Genomic DNA, 19,870 nt, shown 5'->3' on the forward strand with positions numbered 1-19,870 from the left:
ATTCTCGTTATACTTAAAGTAATAAATAAAAATTAAATAAATAGATAATAAAAACTGAGAATATCAACATTAAAAACTTCAAATAATGCTTTCCAAGCACGTAATACAGATGCTGTGTCTTTAAAGTTGACTGTAGTGCCTCTCATGTAGCCTTACTTCTTTTAAAAGGAGTCCAATTATCTTGTCCATACTTAGAAATGATAAAGATCCTTGTAAGGAGAAACTACCAGGAATCTACATCATTCCTATACACAAGAACAGGATGCATTAACAATATGAATATATTGGAGCAACATACAGATCATTGAATACTAGCATCAAGGAACATGTCAACACAGTAAAAAGTGTTTATGCACAATAGCACTTGTAGTATTTGCCTATGACAACAATTTGAGATATCTTTTGATGAGGAACACCTACTATATCACATCTCTGTTCCAGCACATCTTAAATATTTAGAAAGCCTGGAATTCTATAAGACTACCATGAGAAGCACTGCAGTTAACTTTAAGGACATAGCATCTGTATCACATGCTTGGGAAGAATTATTTGAAGTTTTTAATGTTGATATTCTCAGTTTTTGTTACCTATTTATTTAATTTTTATATCTTATTTTTTTCTCTTATGTTTTTATTTATTTCATATATTTTAGTCACTTATTAATGTAATTATTATTTGTAATGTTATTATTTAATGTAATTTTAGGCTACTCTACCAGACATGTCACCAGCTCCTTATGCTTAAATTTAACAAGTTCCAATATCTTTCAAATTTTGTATTTTTTTTGCTCTATATTCTATGTTCCATTTCAAAACCTAATGATGACTGTCAAAGATAATCAAAAATGTTTGCTGTAATAATAAATTTTGCCNGTAACATTGCTCAAATAATCTGGCAATAGTTTGGCTTTAATATATAACTGTGGGTTTAACACCTTTATATTCATATTTTTATTTTTATTATTTAATGTAATTTTAGGCTACTTTACTATGCATGTAACCAGATCCTTAATTAAGCTTGAATTTAACAAGTTCCAATATCTTCAAATTTTGTATTTTTTGTTCTGTATTTTATGTTCATTTCAAAACCTGATGTTGACCATCAAAGATGGTTAAAAATGTTGTTGCAGTAATAAATTTTGCCTTTTTATTGGATTTCTGGTTTTTTGGAGTTGATTTTAATATTCACATCCAGTTTTTTGATACAACTATGATGCTCTTTAACTTTGCCATCGAAACTTTTACATTATCTGTGTTCATTAAAAAGTTACAATTCAAGGCCATCAAATAGATCATCCAATTCTGCCTACATGATTTCCTACAAGTTAATAAATTGATAAACACTTAAAAATGATGCCAAATGAGTACAATTAATAAATATATACATACTGTCTTTTGGCATTAATATACCTTAATTCTGATGCACAAAAGTACTTTCAACATTATATAAAATTTTGTCCTTTTATACATTGTCTCATATTCACATCACATTGATTTTCTTATGTTCAGAAACAACTTTATAAATTTTGTTCTAAACTTGTCCTGAAAGTGTGAAATTCAATTAAGAACTCCTATTTAAAACTGGTTAATAAATTAGTTACATTTTTGTTCTTAAAATACTTTATATTTTCATCTGAGGAGGACATTTACACAATGTTGAAAGTAATTGTGTATATTAGAATTAAGGTATATTAATGGCAAAAGACAGTATGTACATATTTATTTATTAAATGATTTTCCTACATAATTACATTAAGAAAATTAATATATTGTCAGTACTTTTGGAATGAAAAGGATGCAAATCAACTTTTTACTCATCCTGTATATATTTAGTATCTTGCAATTAAAAACATCTGACAAACTAACTTTCTATTAGCTTCCCTATCAAAATACTTATCAAAAAATTGGTGATAGAAATGACTAACTGTGTAATTTTATTTTCTATGTGTACAAGTATAATTTTTATTTCTGCTAAGATATAAGAAAATTTCATACTATTTATGAAATTTGAGTACTCAATAAGAAACATTTAATGTTGCCAGATATATTTGAGTTCATTCCACAACTCATTTCTATATTAAATTATTTTTATTAACTATTAATAAATTAACTTTATTGAAGTATAACAAGTTATTTTGCTTCTATTCAAACTGCCAAATTATTATCAGGCTATTACAAGACTAGTCTGATAATAATTTGATAGTTTTGTGAATAAAAATACTTCAATAAATCTAGTAGTCAGTTGTGTTTGAAGTTGCATAATAGTTTTTGAAGTTTGTTACATTAGTTATTTCTAAAGCATTCTTTAAACAGTAACTAGAAACATAATATGAAATTTTTAATATTAATTCCACAAGCTGTTTTTCCTGTAATATCTCAAAGAAGATAAAAATGTTTAAATATTTAAATAAAGTATTGTATATCCTTTTTTCTATTACTTCAATAAGCAGACCATATCATTTACAATGCAACCAGGGATACATTTCAGAATCAGTGAAAACGGGATCTAAAACTGATTGAATTTCAGTTATTTTTTAAAAGTTTATTTATTTATTGATCTATAAATTAATGATATACAGGGTGTATCAGAATGACGTTTTAAAAATTTGGGAGATTGTAGAGAATGGAATTTCGAACGTTTTGATATAAGGAATCCATAGCCGGAATTTGATGTATGCTGATGTAGGTGTCTTGTATCCAAGCTATGTATTTAAATATGTTCAAATATAGAAATTTGCAAACTTCCATTTAAGAATTTTCTATTTGTAACAGTTGTATTCTGCAAAATGTCTAATTAGTCAAAATGTTTAATTAACATTTTCTCATCATAATTAAATGTTTGAGTGTTAATGATTTATTTATTTTAACTACTTTAATATATTGTGTCAAATTTGAAACAATCATTCTAAAATATAATTTGTAATTGTTAAAAAACCAATAATTATATAATAAAAAAATTTTATTAATATTACAAAATTTCAGAAATAGCATTGAATACATACTTGATGATTCTTTACTGAAACAATAAAGAGAATAACAGCAACTTCCTGACCAAATAATCCAATAAAAAATTTCAAGTTTCATTCTTCATATATATTCTAAACTAAAAAAAATCAATACTTTTCTATTCAATTATCTGCAAAGGCAGAGCTGAATAATCAATACTTTATATTAAAAATAATTACCATAAAGAGTAGCATAACAAGCCAATACTTTATAAGGTCATAATTATGAAAGTTGATAATATTTCTTGTTTATTTAGAATTCACATTACGTAGCAATTCCTTATCTATTACATAATCTATATCTATTAAACGCAAAATAATTCTTTATTTAGTTGTCTTAACTTCATAATGTTACAAATCGCATTAAAAAAAACACGTGATTAAGTCCTTAACACACACAAAGTACTGAAATTATTTAATGCCAACTGTAATGTTCATTAAGAATATTCTAAATTTCGCAGGGTAACTATGATGAATTAGCTTTTTTTTTTTTTTCTTAGAATCTAACTTATAAATCAACTGAAAGATGAAATTATTTTAAATTCTTGTCATCACGTGGAAAACACGATGATTTTTTAGCAGCGCCATCTCTCACATTTCAACTAAAAATATTTTCAAAAGAATTTATTTTGATTGATTGCTAAAAGCAAAACAAGACGTAGATAATTTCTCGTTAATTAATAATTATATTACATATTAAATATTACACAGTTGTATCTACTCGAACTGCTCCGAACTCGAACAATTCGTCATTCGAACACGTGTTCGGGGGAAAAAAACATCGCTAGGTATTCGACAGAACTAACCATCTGCTAAAACAAATTTTCGGTTAATACAAACATTTCTATTTTAACTTTAATTTTTTCATCCATAAAAAATTTTTTATGATAAAAATGAGTAACTAGCTTAAAACAAAATGAAAACCTAGAGTGTCCCCCCCCCCTTTTTTAAACTCTTTCCGCTCTGTGGGCACTAAGAGGACCTCTTTTAGCAAGCCCATTATGGATTTGGCCAGGCCCAGAATGGGGCTGCCGGGTGGTGAGAAACGGAGCCCAGACATTACCATCCCTGAAAAATTCCTGGGGATTTTTCGACCCGTCCGGATTCTATCCCGGGCCCAGAGCAATAGGCTGCCACCTTGGCCGCTCAGCCATTCGGCTAAACAATACGTGCTTGTGGCACATTAAGATTTGTTGCAAGTTCACGAGTTTTTTCGTCGATTTTTAACAATTTCTTCTTACAAATTTTCTTTGTCGATAGTTTTTGAGCGCGCTTCCGATATGTAACTTTTAGTTCAAAATTTCTAAACTTTTAAAACCACACTTAATTAACATGTTTGAAGCTTAGGTGCATCTTCCCCATACATATTACAGATATTTTTAGTTTCTGCAGCGTTATATCATGAACGTCCGCAGAAAATTTTCCAGGAGAAGGCAAAGCTTGGCGACAAACAATTACTGTATTTAATTTTTTTTTTTTTTTTTGGAGTTTTTTCACAAGTACAGTAGATTTACTGTACAGTACTAGTAAATTCACAGTAATTTTACAACTGTTAAAATTAAATCACACGTGATAAGAAACGACAGCTATTAAAAGTACGCAAAAGTTTTCTGTTCACCCAATTAAATTAATAGGAGCATTTTGCCACTCTGTATTGTGTATGGCCTGGTTATTTGTTTGTTTTTATGGTTTATGTATGCTTGGTTTGTAAACATCTTGCAAAATTTGTTACATTCTAGTTAAAATGCATTTTAAGTGTATTTTTAGGGTCTAGAAGGGATTCATCTAATTTATATTATTCCTTATAAAGCAAATTCATTTTGTACTCGAACAGCCTTCTAGAACGAATTGCATTGTACGGCCTTCCTCTTTTTCTTTTACTGAAAATAAATTTTTAGTATGGTAACAGAATTGAAAGCTATTTCTAATCATAAACGCAATTTAAATGCTTTTAAAATAACTTTAAAGTTATATTTTATAAATTAATAAATATTTTTAAATAAGTTTTAAAAACGATGCACTCAATATTTACAAATTACAATGTAACAGAAAAATTGATAGATAATAAACATAGAAAATTGCTAAAATTCTAAATATTAATTGAATTATATTGTTTCCAAATCTGGAAACAGTAAACGACAGTAATTTTATATACAGTCGACCCCCCTATAACACTGTTGATAATTCCGTTTTATATGAATTCCATGTTGTACGAGTCATTTAGATTTTACAAATACGTAAGCCGTTCACAGCCCGGCACACGTATTTGTAAAATCTAAGTGACTCGTACAACATGGAACTCATATAGTACGTAATTATCAACAGTGTTATGGGGCCGACTGGTATTTAAATTTCTGCTGTAAAATTCTAGTTGTATAAACTTACACTTGTGCTTCGTGAATGCTGAAAACAAGATTTATATTATGACTTCCATACGACTAATATGATCTTGCGCTCAATATCACATGGACAGTTTTAAGAAGGATGCACACATGCAGCGCGGCAAGGAAAAGCTGTATCGCAAACGCATCTTCGCCGCGCGGCAGCACAACCATACAGCGGCAATCCGCTTACATTTCGGCGCATGCGTTCAGTATTCAAGATGGCGAACGATACTGACACTGCCACTATCCACGTGTTTACAAATTTTTTGTACGGCTTGCTTTATTTAGCCAGAAGATTTTGTCGAAGATTCGAACGAAGATATTGGATTAGAGATATTTTCTTGGATCGATAAAGAACTGGCGTACAAAATACGCTTATTCCTCGATTAAGAACTCTCGATAAAGAATACTATTTCGAGTAAGATTCGTTTTTTTTTTTTTTTGTTCTTTGAATTAAATTATATATGATTATTTGTGTAAAATTTGTGTTAAATTTATTATCCTTTCCTCTTTATTCTGATGTTAGTTATCTCAGTTAACCTCGTCGAACTTTCCGCCATTAAAACACCACGTGATTGTATTTTCTGACGTGACTACCAGACGAACTGCTATTGGCTGATAGAAACACGTCTTGGCGACGGTCTCTGCGAAATATAAATTCAACAGACTTGTGGCACGCACAAAATCAACTTCTGCGCCGAGAAGAAGTGACGTCATTCTGCCGCTTTTCCTTCTTCTTCTTCTTTCTTTCTTATTAATATGGAGACTCTAGCCTATTGGCTTTTTCTCCGAATTACTCCGCTTGGAATTTAGGTGAAGCGGTTGGTGCGGTGAACGAAACGCTCCAAGATTTCGATACGTTGGCGGGGAGGAAGGTCTGTATGAGGCCAGTATATCGGAGTTAAGGTGCGGACGATCGTGAGGTCCAAGGTTAAAAGACGGCCTAGCTCTTGGCGGGCCCGTGTGTATTTCGGGCAGACAAGCCAATAGTGTGCGGAAGTTTCTGACGAGCCACAGTGGGGGCAGTTTGGCGAGGCGCTTTGGCGTCGAGAATAGAGGAAGTTGTTCAGGGGGGCCGTATCTGTTCGAAGTCTAGCCAATAGGGTTTCTGTGTGGCGAGACGAGGCGTCATGGTATATCCGCTTTTCCTTGCCGCGCCGAATGTGTAAATACTCCTTTATTGTGACGTCATGAATGTCGTATAAATGTGCGCATTGCCTGGTAAAGCGGCTTTGATAAACAGTGATACCTCGGTTTTCGTCGATAATCCGTCTGAAAACAATCGGTGAAATCTGAAACCGACGAAAACCGAGGCAATTATTTCCATATGAATCAATGTAAATTCAATTAATTTGTTCTAGACACTCCAAAATACATACCAAAAACACATTTTATAAAGAGTAAATAGAGTGTTTAATACTGAAAACGATAAGAAATTAATATAAAATGAATATAAAAGACTAATGTAAATAATAAATGAACGTTTAACATGATATTCAAAAAGCTGCTGGCTGTGGAAACTTTCATTGGTCCCATGATGAAGCTAAAAGGGAAGGAAACAATGGAATTGTTTGGCTTTTTTAAACTCTTTCTGCCCTGTGGGCACTAAAAGGGCCTCTTTTAGCAAGCTCATTATGGGTTCTTCCAGGCCCACAACGGGGTAGCGGCTGGGGTGAGTGATGGGGCCCTACATATCTGGATGGTCCACTCCTGAAAAATTCCTGGGGATTTTTCGATCCATGCGCATTAGATCCTGGGTCCCCCAGAGCAGTAGGCTGCCACCTATGACCACTCGGCCATCTGGCTGTCATAAAGGAGTTGTTTGACTAAACATAAGGGGAGGTAATTCTCACACAACGAGAAACAACGCCACACTGAGCAGGAAAATGCGTGGATTGCCCTTTGTTTTCACAAAATTGGCAGTAAGGTCACATCAGCATGCCAAAGAAATCTGAGACAACCAACGAAAACCAAGACAAATTTTTTGTGAAAAATCGACAATAACCGAAGTCAACAAAAACTGAGGTATTACTGTATCTGGATAAGTAAACCAATGATATACAGTGGATGATCGGTTAATGAACAGTTTGGATAGCGAACAAATTGGATAACGAACACTTTTGTGAAAGATTTTTATGGTCGGACAACGAACACTTTAATGAACAAACATAAAAAGAAGTGACGGAAAATAACGAATACTGATTGATTTTCCCTTGTCTTCAGGTAACAATTCGAATCCTTTCAGAGCATGGGAGACATCAACATTGAGCTCAACCCGATACCAATTGGATAGTATCCCTCCGAATTTTGAAACTCTCCTTTGTAATTCCAGCTTTTAGTTTACCTTTCTGACAAATAATTTTTTATAGTCTTTGCAAGACTGTTGGACGGACACTTGTTAAGTTTTGTGTCAGGGTTTATTTATGAAAGGTGAAAGTTTAACTGTCCCATTGGATATTTGTTAATGTTTTAATACCAAATTTCGAATTTCATCTGGGCCTTGCATTTAAATAATTTTTTGTAGGCTAGTTGATTTCTGTTCTCTGAATTTTTGTAAGTGCTTTTCTGAATTTTTTATTTAAAAAAGAAACTGATAATATTATGGAGTCTAAAAAAAAGGAGTGTTAAGAACTGTGCTCACCATAGAAACCGAGTAAGAGATAATAGCCAAGGTAGAAAGTGGACACAAAATGTCTGATGTTGCTAGGCAGTATGAACAGGTCTACAGTAGGCACAATCTTAGCTATGAAAGATATATCAAGAAGTCTCAAGCTGCTAATGGAGTAATGAAAATCACATCTGAGAAATAAAAAGCATTTTAGAGCTCATAATGGAACCTGAAACTGATCTGACAACAGAAGAACTCCAGGGATGTCAGAGCAATGATCATCCAAGTGGCATCCAAACCAGAATAAGGTTAATGGGGTTGGGAATCTCTACAAATACAATGCTATTACTTCCAAAAAATCCTGAAGAAAAGAGAAAATCAATTGACATTGGACAGATTCTTTAACCTCCACAAACGGAAAAACCATGACTAATAAAAATGCAAGACTGCATATACAGTGGTGCCTTGTATAACGTACTTAATCCGTTCCAGGTGCACATCCGTTAAGTGAAAAGTCCGTTATACAAAATGCATTTTCCCATAGAAATACATGTTAAAACATATAATTCGTTCCACAGCATAAAATAACCATACTGTACCATAAAAAAAATGAAAATGGAGCAGTCACCAATTATGCCAGGTAGTCAGATGTTGTGAGGAGGAGGTGGAGGAATACTTTCTTCATACATTCATACAGATACAGACTTTTTACACATTGCAGCAGGTCTCTTTTTATTGTTTTTTTAATCTGAGTCAGATTCGGGAGAGGCTATTGGAGCTTGCAGGGTCAGCTCCTCTTGTTCCATCCTTTGTTTTTTGGCAGCTGGCTTCTTGAAAAACATGTCCAAGGTGGTCTGTTTCTCTCTTCTTCAACATCTGTTGGAAATGACGGGCAAGGGTGTCATTGTAGAGATCATTGATCCTGTTGGCCTCAGCTTTGTTTGGATAATGAGTGTTGGTAAACTGTTGAACCTTTCCCCATTTGACAAGGACGTTTTTGTCAACTTTCACTCCTTCTGATGATTTCTTGCTTTGTTTCAATTGAAATAACCTTTCTGTTTTTTTAGAAGCCATGATTTGCACAACACTTGAATAAATGTAAATACTCTGCACTGAGATGATGTATGTAATAAACAAGGGAGCAAGCTGAATCCCAACGGGAGCTCTGTACTTCAGATATACTAATAATATATTCTAATAATACTAATATATTATAAAATTAGCAGATTGTCATTGGCAATGGCAAAAGAGTGGAAACATTATTTGCACTTGTTTGCAGAAAGTCCGTTGCTCGAGTCATGTAACGGCCAAACAGAAAGTCCGTTGTTCACAGCGTCCGTTATTTGAGGCGTACATTATACGAGGCACCACTGTATGTGTATTTTTACTATTACATATAAATAAACAGTAAAGAAATGTATATTTTTTTATTTTTTGCAGTCTCCAGAACGAATTAATCAAATTCCCATAAAAACCTATGGTAAATTGATAATCGGATAACAAACAGTCTTGGAAGTAATTATGTTGATTAACCGATCACCCACTATATATATACACTGTATGTTTAGCCATTTTTGACTTTGAAAATCATAACTTTTATTGTTTTCATTATTCACAATATTATAATTGAGTTTTTAAATTATTGAAATGATTATTATACATTTTAATGTTCTGAAACTACAGAAAATTTCTATATATATATATATAGAAATATATAAGTTATAGCACATATATTTATATAAATATATATAATTCATAAATCTCAATTAAAGTGTTATTTCTAAGAATAGAATGACTTAACTGTTAAATCAATTAACAATGATTTGCATGAGTTAAAGTCAGACTTTCTAGTTATTTTATAAGCACTGGATGCTTGAAAAAAAATTTGCTCATTTGTTTTGACTATATTTCACTTATAATAATATCCAGTTTTAAGAAGTATCATATAATAAAACAAAGATTTTAATTGCAAATACATATACGTTAGCTAAATATTTTAATTATTTTTTTTTGAACCCTTGGAATGCTTTCGTGGCTATTTTTTAGTCTACATACATTAGAAATATAAACTGCAGTGAAATAGAAAATTTAAGTAGAATTTTAATATAGAGTTCCCTGTAGTGTATATTAAAATTTGCTGAATAAAGGAAAAACAAACTAGGATTTTTCCACAACAGGCTTTTATTGATTCATTTATGATGTAAAAAATAGGTGAATACATAAACTGTAATTTTCCAACGATAATTTATGTTACTTCAAATAATATCAGTACGAAATAAATTTCCTAATTGTAGTAGAATTTACATAAAACAATTAATTAAAAATGGAATTGCTAATCTTTAATTTGGAAAACTTCATAGAATTCTTCAGACAAAAACTTCATTATTGAAAAATCGAATTATGAAGAAAATTTACCTATACAAAATGTACAGAAAATATGGTCATGATTTAATGAAATTTTGGACATAAGTTATGGGATTGCTTCAATTTTATAAAATTAATAGATGGTGTTTATATTGCAGATGAAAACAAAAACTGTTGAAAACACAGGTTCTACCTATAAATAAATAATAATTGTGCAAGTGATTACAATATATCTATGTCAATTTGGAATATTCTTGCTTAAAAAAAAACTGTACGAGACTCATTAAGCACATAAAAATATAATGAAATAGATGGAATTTCAAAATAATACTGATAGGTTCAATAGAAAATGTCGGGACAGTTCACAAAGCAGCATCTTTTTTACAATACAATAAACTTTTGTAGATAAAATTGCACATATTGTAGTCTAATGATTGTAAAAAATTAATTCAAAAAGTCTTGCTTCAATCTGTTTAATAGCAATGTTGCCAAATTGACATGTACATTAGATGATTATATATAGGAGTAAACATGCAACATGGCACAAATTGATTAAAAAGGACATGATTTGTGGTTGGATATGTCGACAATACGGAGCACAACACTGCTTTTTTCATTTTTTGTTCCCAACTGTAGTGTTACTCGACATTCATTACATAACATTTGATATAGGACAGAGGCAATAATTTCCTGAATCATTTTTTTCCTTTTATAAATACTTTAAATACTAAAGAATATAATAGCACCTTACACTACAACACAGTGCACACTGCAATGGCAGCAGCAATATAAAAAATTATATGAATACAAAGAGCTGATTTGTTCACTGCATAAGAATTACAGACAATAACATATATAAAAAAGTAATGTACAAAAGTTTGTTATAAAAAAATTAATCTCCACAAAAACATTTTATGATTTCTTTAGTAGAAAATGATAGGGTAGGAAGGCCAATGATGATCAGAAGATTCACTAAATTAAAATTATATATTTATATATATTTTATAAATACCTATTATATACATACTTTAATATAATAACAAAATATTTAATAAATTAATTANAACAAAAATTATTTTTTTACAAAAAGTATTGTAAATTTATAAAAAAAATAAATATTGGCAGAATTGCAACAAATTTTTTTTTTTATTTAAATCATTAAATAAATTTAAGTAACATTTCAAATTTGATAACTAAGAAAATTGATAATAAAGTCAGATTGCTAATTATTTAATTAATTATTTAAAAAAAACAAAAGAAAAAGGAATGAATTGATAGCCTTCCCACCCAATTATTGAAAATTTAGAAATATACAGTACAAAAGTGTAAAACACATTTATAATGACTTCATTTATATACTAATATCATCATATAAATATCACAAGAAACATAAAAAAGTCTCGTTTTTTTATCTTCAATATTACAAAAATTATCAATCTATTAAAAACTGCAAAATCATTCATTATAAATTTTCCTTATCAAAACAATTCAGTTTATGACATTAATTATATCAAATTGGCAAAGTTGTTCTATTTTGCATAGAGCAACAAAAATTTTTGCAATGCATTTCCCTTTTATATATATATTTTTATATATATAGCATCTACAACTTATGTGAAGACATACATATTCATAAGAAATATTTTTAAGAATTACAACTGCAATAATACATTTTAAAATGTACAGGCAGTATACAAATTTGGAATTCCTGTTATTTTGTACTATGACTTTCAGCCACCTATCTAATTTTAACATTTACACTCCATTCCTCCTGTTTTTTCTTTTTTATTTACTAGTAACATTATTCTGGGTGGAACATTATGGTCACACAATTTATCACTCTACAGGAACATCAATGCTACGATGGTTTAGTAAAACTTCCTTGAACTCAATTCTGTTTTGAACAAACTTTATAATTCCTTTAAGCAACTTTTATTTTTTTGTTTTTTTGATACAATCAACTTAAACAGAAATTCTTCAGTCTATATTACAAAAAAATGGCCAATTGTATATGGCACTTGTTAATAGTGACCCACATTTTTTGATCCAAGATACATCTTGGATATCAGACGTAATGAATTAAATGAGTATGGCCAATAATATACTTTCCACTCCAAGCTCACGTATATGAATCTTTGATTATTTTCAATGAGATTAGATGGTTAAAAATAAAACATCAGCTACAGTCACTGATGTTTCATCTGTAATTTTTCTATTGGCATTTTTTAGGGTCAATAATATTTATATTACCGATTTTTTATATTATAATAAACTATTTGTTTAACCCATAGTGTTGTGACCAGGGGAACCAAGAATTCTTTCTCGACTTGATTCTCTTGCAAGGTGGACTGTTCTCCATTGTCCACTTTCACCATTCAGACCAACAGATTGAAGTGGAGACGGCTGACTTCCTCTCTTTTTATTGCGCCTATACTTAGCGAAATCATCACCAAAGACATCACCAGTACGTAATGCAGATATCAAGTCATCAAATTCACCTTTATCTGAACTTTTAATACTTCTTATTCCATTAATAGCACCATTCTTTAGTCCATTCACTCCTTTCAAAGCACTCTCTTTACTGGACTTATCACCACTGTTGCTGCTACTTTTACGCTAGAAATATATTATAAATAGAAAAAAAATAACTTATACATTTGTTTAATTTATAAAATAAGATATAACTTTAAAAATATAAGAAAAATCAAAACAAGGTATTTCCTAAAGAATATTTGAAAATCCCTCTCTCAAATGAAAAAAATATATATTTAAAATAATATATGTCAATTATCATCATTATATTTAAATTGAAGCTTCAAAATATGATAAAAGTAATCCAATTGCTAATGTGAATAGTTTTTTTTATATAAAACTTTTAAAATTTTTACTACTTAAATCCAATAAAAATCAATTTTATTTTGAAAAAAATGATAACTGTTATTTTTATTTGTATTGCATGATGAAGTGCTTTTTTTGATAGACACTAGGCTTTACTTTACATTATTTTGTTTGTTTCTGTGTTGAATACATTATATCTTATGCAAATATCATTGTAATATATAAGATATATATATATAATAGAGGTAGAGTGGGTGATTGTAATTAAACATTGTCTAGAGAAAGATTTAGCAGTTCAAATGCAATTAAGTCTGCTTATTGTGACATTTTAGAACTTGCAGAAGACATTTTCATGAAAAAGTTAGAATTAAAACACACTAAACCTATAAACCAGCAAATTTTTATAACAAGTGCAAATGTTTTTGCCTGTCTTGAACAAGTATCATCAGGCAAACTAATCGCCAAATGCTGAAACAAATAGGGATTACCAAACACAGAGGGGAGGTGATATAAGACGAGAGAAACAGAAGGGGAAGATAATAAGATTTATAGTTCGAAGAACGACTTCCATGCTGTGGGGAAGGAGTCAACATCACAAAAATTAATAGCAATTTTTTTGCAGGTGGCCTTATATATTTCAACTTGCTCAAGATGTTTGAGAAAAGGTTGCCTGGAAGGGTTATGTAAGAGGCGTGCTTTGCAGAATTCCACATTGATGTCGGGGTCAGAGGTGTAGATAGCCAATGCCGTGTTGGCTAATCCTTTCATGATGGATGGCGTCAGTTTCAATGGTTTCATAATGGCCTCAAGGAACAGACACAAAGCTTATGGGCAGGAGGCCTCGATTAACTATATATAACTAACGTGACTTCTGAAGCAAACCGGAAATTATGTTATTTCAATTCAAAAATATTCCCTTGAAAGGAGTTAGATAGATGAATAGCATGACTCTATTGCTAACAGAAAAGTATAATGTACAGGGGGCAAGATACTACTAATTTGGGGTGAAGAGGATATATTTTTAACACCATCTTCTGGATATTACATGCATAACCAAAGAGATTACAATCAGCCTTAATATAGCCTGCTTCATTAGTTTTGTTATGTGAGGAGAAAAAACACATTTAAGATTTATACAAACAAATTACAGATCTACAAATATCATACTGTTAAGTTTTAAGCAAGTTTTAGTATCATCCATGTATTGAAAGCCTTTGTCAGAACTTGCTGTTTACTTGAAGTATAGCTAACGCAAACAAAAAGTTCTGAAAAATTGTAAATTCATATTCAAAGTAGCTCAAACTTGTATACATAATGACAAAATTCTGTACATTCTTTTTCAATATGCAATTAAAATGTATAGAATTTTTCATATGATGAAGTTGAAAAACTTCTTATGCAAATCCATTTTCTAGTTATGGACAAGGATTTCAGTATACTTAAGCAGGAAATTTTCTTAAATGGGAACATTTTATACAGGAAAAATTTTCACAATTCCTATGGAGAAAAAATTCAGACTGAAATTAAACTTCTTACATGGAAAAACTTATAATGCAGAACTTCTTAACAAAGTTTTACTGTATATTCTATGGGCATAAATATAACTATATATACAAGGTATCAGAAAAAGATCTACATTATTAAAAAATTCTATTTTAAAAAATAAAGCAGTCTATCAAAATGCTGTTTGTAGTAAAATAAAGATTAACTCAAAAAGTTTTTTGGGTTGCAGACTGCCACAATAGGTTGGCTGTGGAAGACCAAGACCCTGGCCCCTGCAACAAACTTAAATGCTATAACATGAAACAACTAAAAAATATTAGTAAATACCTCAGCTTCTTGTTTTGCTCTTTTCTCTTCTTCATCTTTTTTTCTTTGAAAAGTAACATTGTCTTGGCGAGCTTCACTAAATGAAAGTAAAAAGGAATCGAAAATTCCAAAAAATTCATCTGGTTGTATTTGACAAGGATCTTCTCCAAACATTTTAACCACAGTTTCATACTGAATAAAAAAATATAATTATTAAAATTATTAACTATTTTATTTTTCACAAAGTTCTAAATTTTAAAATAAAATAATTAAAATATTTCCAATACCCTTTGTTTCATATCTTGAAAACTATCTTCTAATTCAGAAAATCTGTATGTTGCACTAGTTATAAATTCTTTCATTACTGGAATGAATTTATCTCCTGACTGCTGAGGATGACTTCGATGAAATTCTAATTCCTGCAATTATTGAATACAATTTATATTATATGTTTCTATCATTGAAAAAGTTTTTCTTTTGCATATATTAACTCCACTAATGCAAAGTAGTATTTCTTCTTGTTCTAACAATGGCTTATTGCAGAATAAAATAATGCTTAAAAATTGAATCTCATTATAATAATAATGAAAACATTTAAAATATTAGAAATGAAAAATTAATCAACTATCTTTTATTACAAAAAAACTAAATTTTTTTAGTGTTTGTCATTTAATCCATATATAAACAAACATTTTTGGTTAATTTAATTAATCAACATTGAAAGAGAGCACCAAATTCTAGAACACTGGTTATGAGACCCGAGCACTTCAAAATAATTAGAATTTCCAATCATCACGTGTAATTCTTGATCATAAAATATATAACATGTTTGATTTAATCTTTTATTATAAAATATGGCAATCAGTTCTTGTAGATTTATTGATAGTTAGCAATTTATTTTATGAAGTAGGGTCAAATAAAAACTAGAAGAATAACTTTATTTCTCATATAACTAAAACAAGATCACTGAATATTTTTATTTTTCAACATAGTCTCTTCTATTCACAACTTCTTCCAAATTTGACCAATAACTTAATCCTTTGTGAGAAGAACTTTTTTGGTAACACAAGAAATTTGATTGAAATCCTAAATAATATGGCTGAAATACCATTTCATTTAGTGAGCTAAAAAATAGAAAGCTCTGGAAGTAAAATCTAAAAAGTATACTGGATGAGGTAAGACCTCAAGATACAGTTTTTGAATAATTGTAATAGTTATTTCATCATGTGCAGATAAACATTATCTGGAGAGTAACAAATTCTCTTTTTGTCATTATTGTTGGTTTCAGACAATATTGCAGAAGGTTATTATATGATATAGATATTACATAAAAACTACAATCATAATTATCAGTTTTTCTACTTTTTGATGCCATTATACATCATTCACACTTCACTCTTATCTAAACAGGCACTGCCATAAACTATAGACATTCTCCAAAGAATGTCAGCTGGTTTCATACCTTTTATATTCAAAAATCTTACAACAGATCACATTACTCTTCAAATAGCTGTATATTGGAGCTGCCATTTTTGAAATTGCTCCTGAAACAATGATGCTACTTATAATATTAGCAACAAAATGATATAAGGAGTGCCATACATCATATGATCAAATCCTACAGTGGAAACTGATGATTGGTTTTGATATAAATGATAAATTGATTTTTATTTGATCCAATCTTGTAATTCTGTTTAATTTTAATTTATTTGTTTCATGATTATATTTACAGCCTTAAAATATGTCATTAAAAATTTTAATTACTTAAATTAATATACTAATAATTATCAAAAACACATTTACCATTTGAACTTCTTGTAAACCAGATTTCATACATTGAATTTCTTTTGTTAATTCAGTTAAACTAAAAATTATAAAATTTGTTAATTTAAATAATATATTATAAAATCATTAAAATAAATAACTGTAATGAACTAGTTTAATATTGCTAATACAGTCGATTCCATTTAACTGGGCTACCAGTTATTCAGGGCAGTCGCTTTATTGGACCAAATCCCAAAGAACGGAAACCAAACTAATAAATTAATACGTAATTTAATTGCTTAATTGGGAAAACTTTTTGCTTAATTTGGACAGTAGCAGAAAAGGAATTTAGCAAGTTTTGATATATTTTAGGGATCTTCTGAAAATATGTAGACACTATGTACACTAATGTCGTGTAAGCGTAATAATTGGCAGAGACAAAGCAATTTTGTCTTTCACTCAGGCAGTTCAGTTTTTCTGGAGGGGGTCACCATAGCGGGACGTATCACATGGGGATCCTGTCTGAAATGGATCTGCATGCGAGCTACTGGCCCTGCTCTGGTTGGACCGGACGATCCTTTAAAAAGCGAAGGGACAAAGATCCCTGGACAATTTTTCAAGGTCTCTCAACTGAGTTGGAAGACAGCAAGAGTTTCCTTGGAAGGTATTGTGTGCATAATTACATCTAGGTTCGAACAGCAGCCATCCAATCATTGAGACCAGCATCAGAGCTGGCAGATTCTATGGACACTCCTGCCGAAGTGGCCCATCTTCAAGTAAAGGAAACTGTGTTCAAAGCAAGACTGTAAGGTGGCTTTTGGACAAACCCTTTCCTTTCTTCCTTTTTAGTTAGAACATGTTTTAACTTAAAAGGAAAAATCATTTGATCAGGAACAAATCGAACAGTCAACCCTTGTGTACATCACTACTAATATTATATTTGGCAACACTAGCATGATGCGAATCAGTTATCTATTATTGTGAGTTTGGCAAATTTATAGTACAAATAATTTCTGTATTTTGGTTTAATAAAGCATTAAAATAGGTACCTAATTATTATTTTTACCTACTTATTTATTTACCTACATATTACATTTTATTTTAGAATTTATTATTAGTTTGTTTAATTGGGGCAGCCACTTAATTAGTCCCAATGTGTCCCAATTAAGTGGAATCAATTGTATATAGTTTTAACTTATTAAATTATCAATGAATTTATGTAATAAAAATATAAAAGCTTATAAAAAAAAAATATAAACCCAAGAATTCAATATTTTAATATTAAATTTGATATATTTAATACAAAAATATATACTGTACTGTACTTAATAATAAACAAATGTATTGGGTAATTCAGAAGTTCTTTGACATAAACAGCCATTTATGCAATATGTAAATAAATATGTATTAATAATAAATACATGCATACATAAAAAAGACCAAAAAACCTATACTAAATTGAAACTCAGTTTGTTGTTGCATAAAACAAACTAAAGAAAATTTTGCATTCTTGGCATTGCAAGTGACTGCTATGTCAAAAAACTTCTGGATCATCCAGTATATTGAATTTAATTTATAACATAATTCTATTTTTATTTAATGCCAAATGATCTACAATAATATTTGCTGTTATGATGATGAATATACCATTTGTGAGGCTCCAGACAGGGTCTGAATCTTCTCTAAATTTGCTCAAAAAATTTTTTGATTATTTATTTTTACTCTTTTTATTATTTGTTTTTATTATAATTTGTAGAACATCAGAATGTCAATAAAGAACTCAAATCCTAAGATCAACAACCCGCAGATGGAATCAGAATTTGGCATTGGACTAAATGTTGATGTCAACCTCTCCTGTGACCTGAGTTGGTCTCAAATTTTCCCTAGAAACAGGTAAAAGACCAATTGGAAAGTATGAACAAGAAACTGAGACCAATTGGAGTGACAATCAATGGACCAAACAGTGAAAAAAATCTGTATCTAAAGGTATGAATTTCTTTTTGTTCCTTCTCAATCAAGTTCTCACTCAGGTTGCTCTTTTCTGTATAACTAATTTCTAACTTCCTATTTTTAAATAAGTTTGATCTAAATATTTCAGTTATTCTGATTAAAAATCAGAATTAAGATACAATCTAAATTAGTAATGAAAAATCACTAATTTTGATAAATCAGATTTGAACTTTGATTTCTTATAAAAATATGTAAATCCCTTTTTGCAAATTTTAATTTTAGAGGTAAATTCCTTATTGTATAATTATTTTTAAAAATTCTTGTCTTAAGATCCTACAGTTTTTTTAATTAATAAAAATTTATTTAAATTTACATCTCTTCTAGAGTATGATTTCATATCTTTACCACTTATTAATAAACTACACTCCTCAAAAGTGAAATTGCAATACCACAAAGGAATCCGCCAATGATTTGTGTTTCACTTTAAATATGTTGCCCATCTGCAATTTGCCAAGTCTTGTGACCCTGTTTCACTCTACGACCAACTTGGAAAGATTCACAGCATGGCATCGAAATTTGCACGAGATGAAAGAGATAAACTAAACAAGAAATTCAAGTGGCTTTGTAATGCAGCACGCAAACAACAAAATCTGGTGCACAAAGGAATGTATGTAGCTGCATGCAAATTGCAGGAACGGTAGAGGTGACAGAGATATGCAAATGATTAAGTTTGCATACACATCAGGTCCTGTGGTACCCAGTTTTAAAGCTATAAAGACCAGAAGCCAGCTAGGCTAGGGCCATAAATGCTATCAGAGATAGTTTGCAACTGCTGAACTTTCAAAGAAGCATAAAAAATGCCTCAGGGATGACAGCAAGCTGAGTACCACCAGTTAATGGTTGGAAAGCAAAGCCATGTTGTGGAACTGTGCAACCTTGGTGTGTCAATGCACACAGTTGCCATGCGTATTAAGCATGAATTGAGTACATCCAGTAATGTGTGACATGATTTAACATCTGCAAACACTCCGAAGAGGGAATGGATTGCACTAGCACATAACAGAGCACACATCCAGCAGATTTGCTGAATGGTTCATCAGGACCCATCCACCACAGCACGACATCTGGAGCCACCTGTCATTATCAATA

At 30.4% G+C, this 19,870-nt stretch overlaps 2 protein-coding genes and 1 long non-coding RNA gene across 11 annotated transcripts in view; 1 reads left to right on the top strand and 2 right to left on the bottom strand.

Moving 5' to 3' along the window:
- Positions 1-3,567, bottom strand: part of LOC111636549 (protein-cysteine N-palmitoyltransferase HHAT-like protein) — a 14,021-nt gene extending 10,454 nt beyond the window's left edge. Inside the window, exons 1-2 of the mRNA XM_023381832.1 lie at positions 3,185-3,567; positions 3,002-3,102 (exon numbers count right to left, since the gene is read on the bottom strand). Of these exons, the coding sequence (XP_023237600.1) occupies positions 3,002-3,083 (82 nt within the window). The 5' untranslated portion in view covers positions 3,084-3,102; positions 3,185-3,567. The remainder of the gene's footprint in view (positions 1-3,001; positions 3,103-3,184) is intronic.
- Positions 3,568-5,598: 2,031 nt separating this feature from the next.
- Positions 5,599-19,870, top strand: part of LOC111636722 — a 33,218-nt gene continuing 18,946 nt past the window's right edge. For 2 of the 3 annotated variants that reach the window (XR_002758578.1, XR_002758575.1), the window contains exons 1-2: positions 5,599-5,806; positions 18,528-18,757. This is a non-coding gene — a long non-coding RNA (uncharacterized LOC111636722). Of the gene's footprint in view, positions 5,807-6,111; positions 7,414-18,527; positions 18,758-19,870 lie in introns of those variants that run through there. The other variant, XR_002758577.1, reaches the window with a different exon arrangement.
- LOC111636673 (disheveled-associated activator of morphogenesis 1-like) overlaps positions 11,579-19,870 on the bottom strand; it is a 76,552-nt gene continuing 68,260 nt past the window's right edge. For all 7 annotated transcript variants that reach the window (XM_023381997.1, XM_023381966.1, XM_023381981.1 and 4 more), the window contains 4 exons: positions 16,811-16,871; positions 15,295-15,426; positions 15,029-15,199; positions 11,579-12,976 (listed from right to left, as the gene is read on the bottom strand). In XM_023381997.1, the coding sequence (XP_023237765.1) occupies positions 12,641-12,976; positions 15,029-15,199; positions 15,295-15,426; positions 16,811-16,871 (700 nt within the window). In that variant the 3' untranslated portion in view covers positions 11,579-12,640. The remainder of the gene's footprint in view (positions 12,977-15,028; positions 15,200-15,294; positions 15,427-16,810; positions 16,872-19,870) is intronic.

Source organism: Centruroides sculpturatus, unplaced genomic scaffold, assembly GCF_000671375.1.
Source record: "Centruroides sculpturatus isolate CEXI.00-Female unplaced genomic scaffold, Cexi_2.0 scaffold152, whole genome shotgun sequence".
NCBI classification, from domain to species: domain Eukaryota; kingdom Metazoa; phylum Arthropoda; class Arachnida; order Scorpiones; family Buthidae; genus Centruroides; species Centruroides sculpturatus.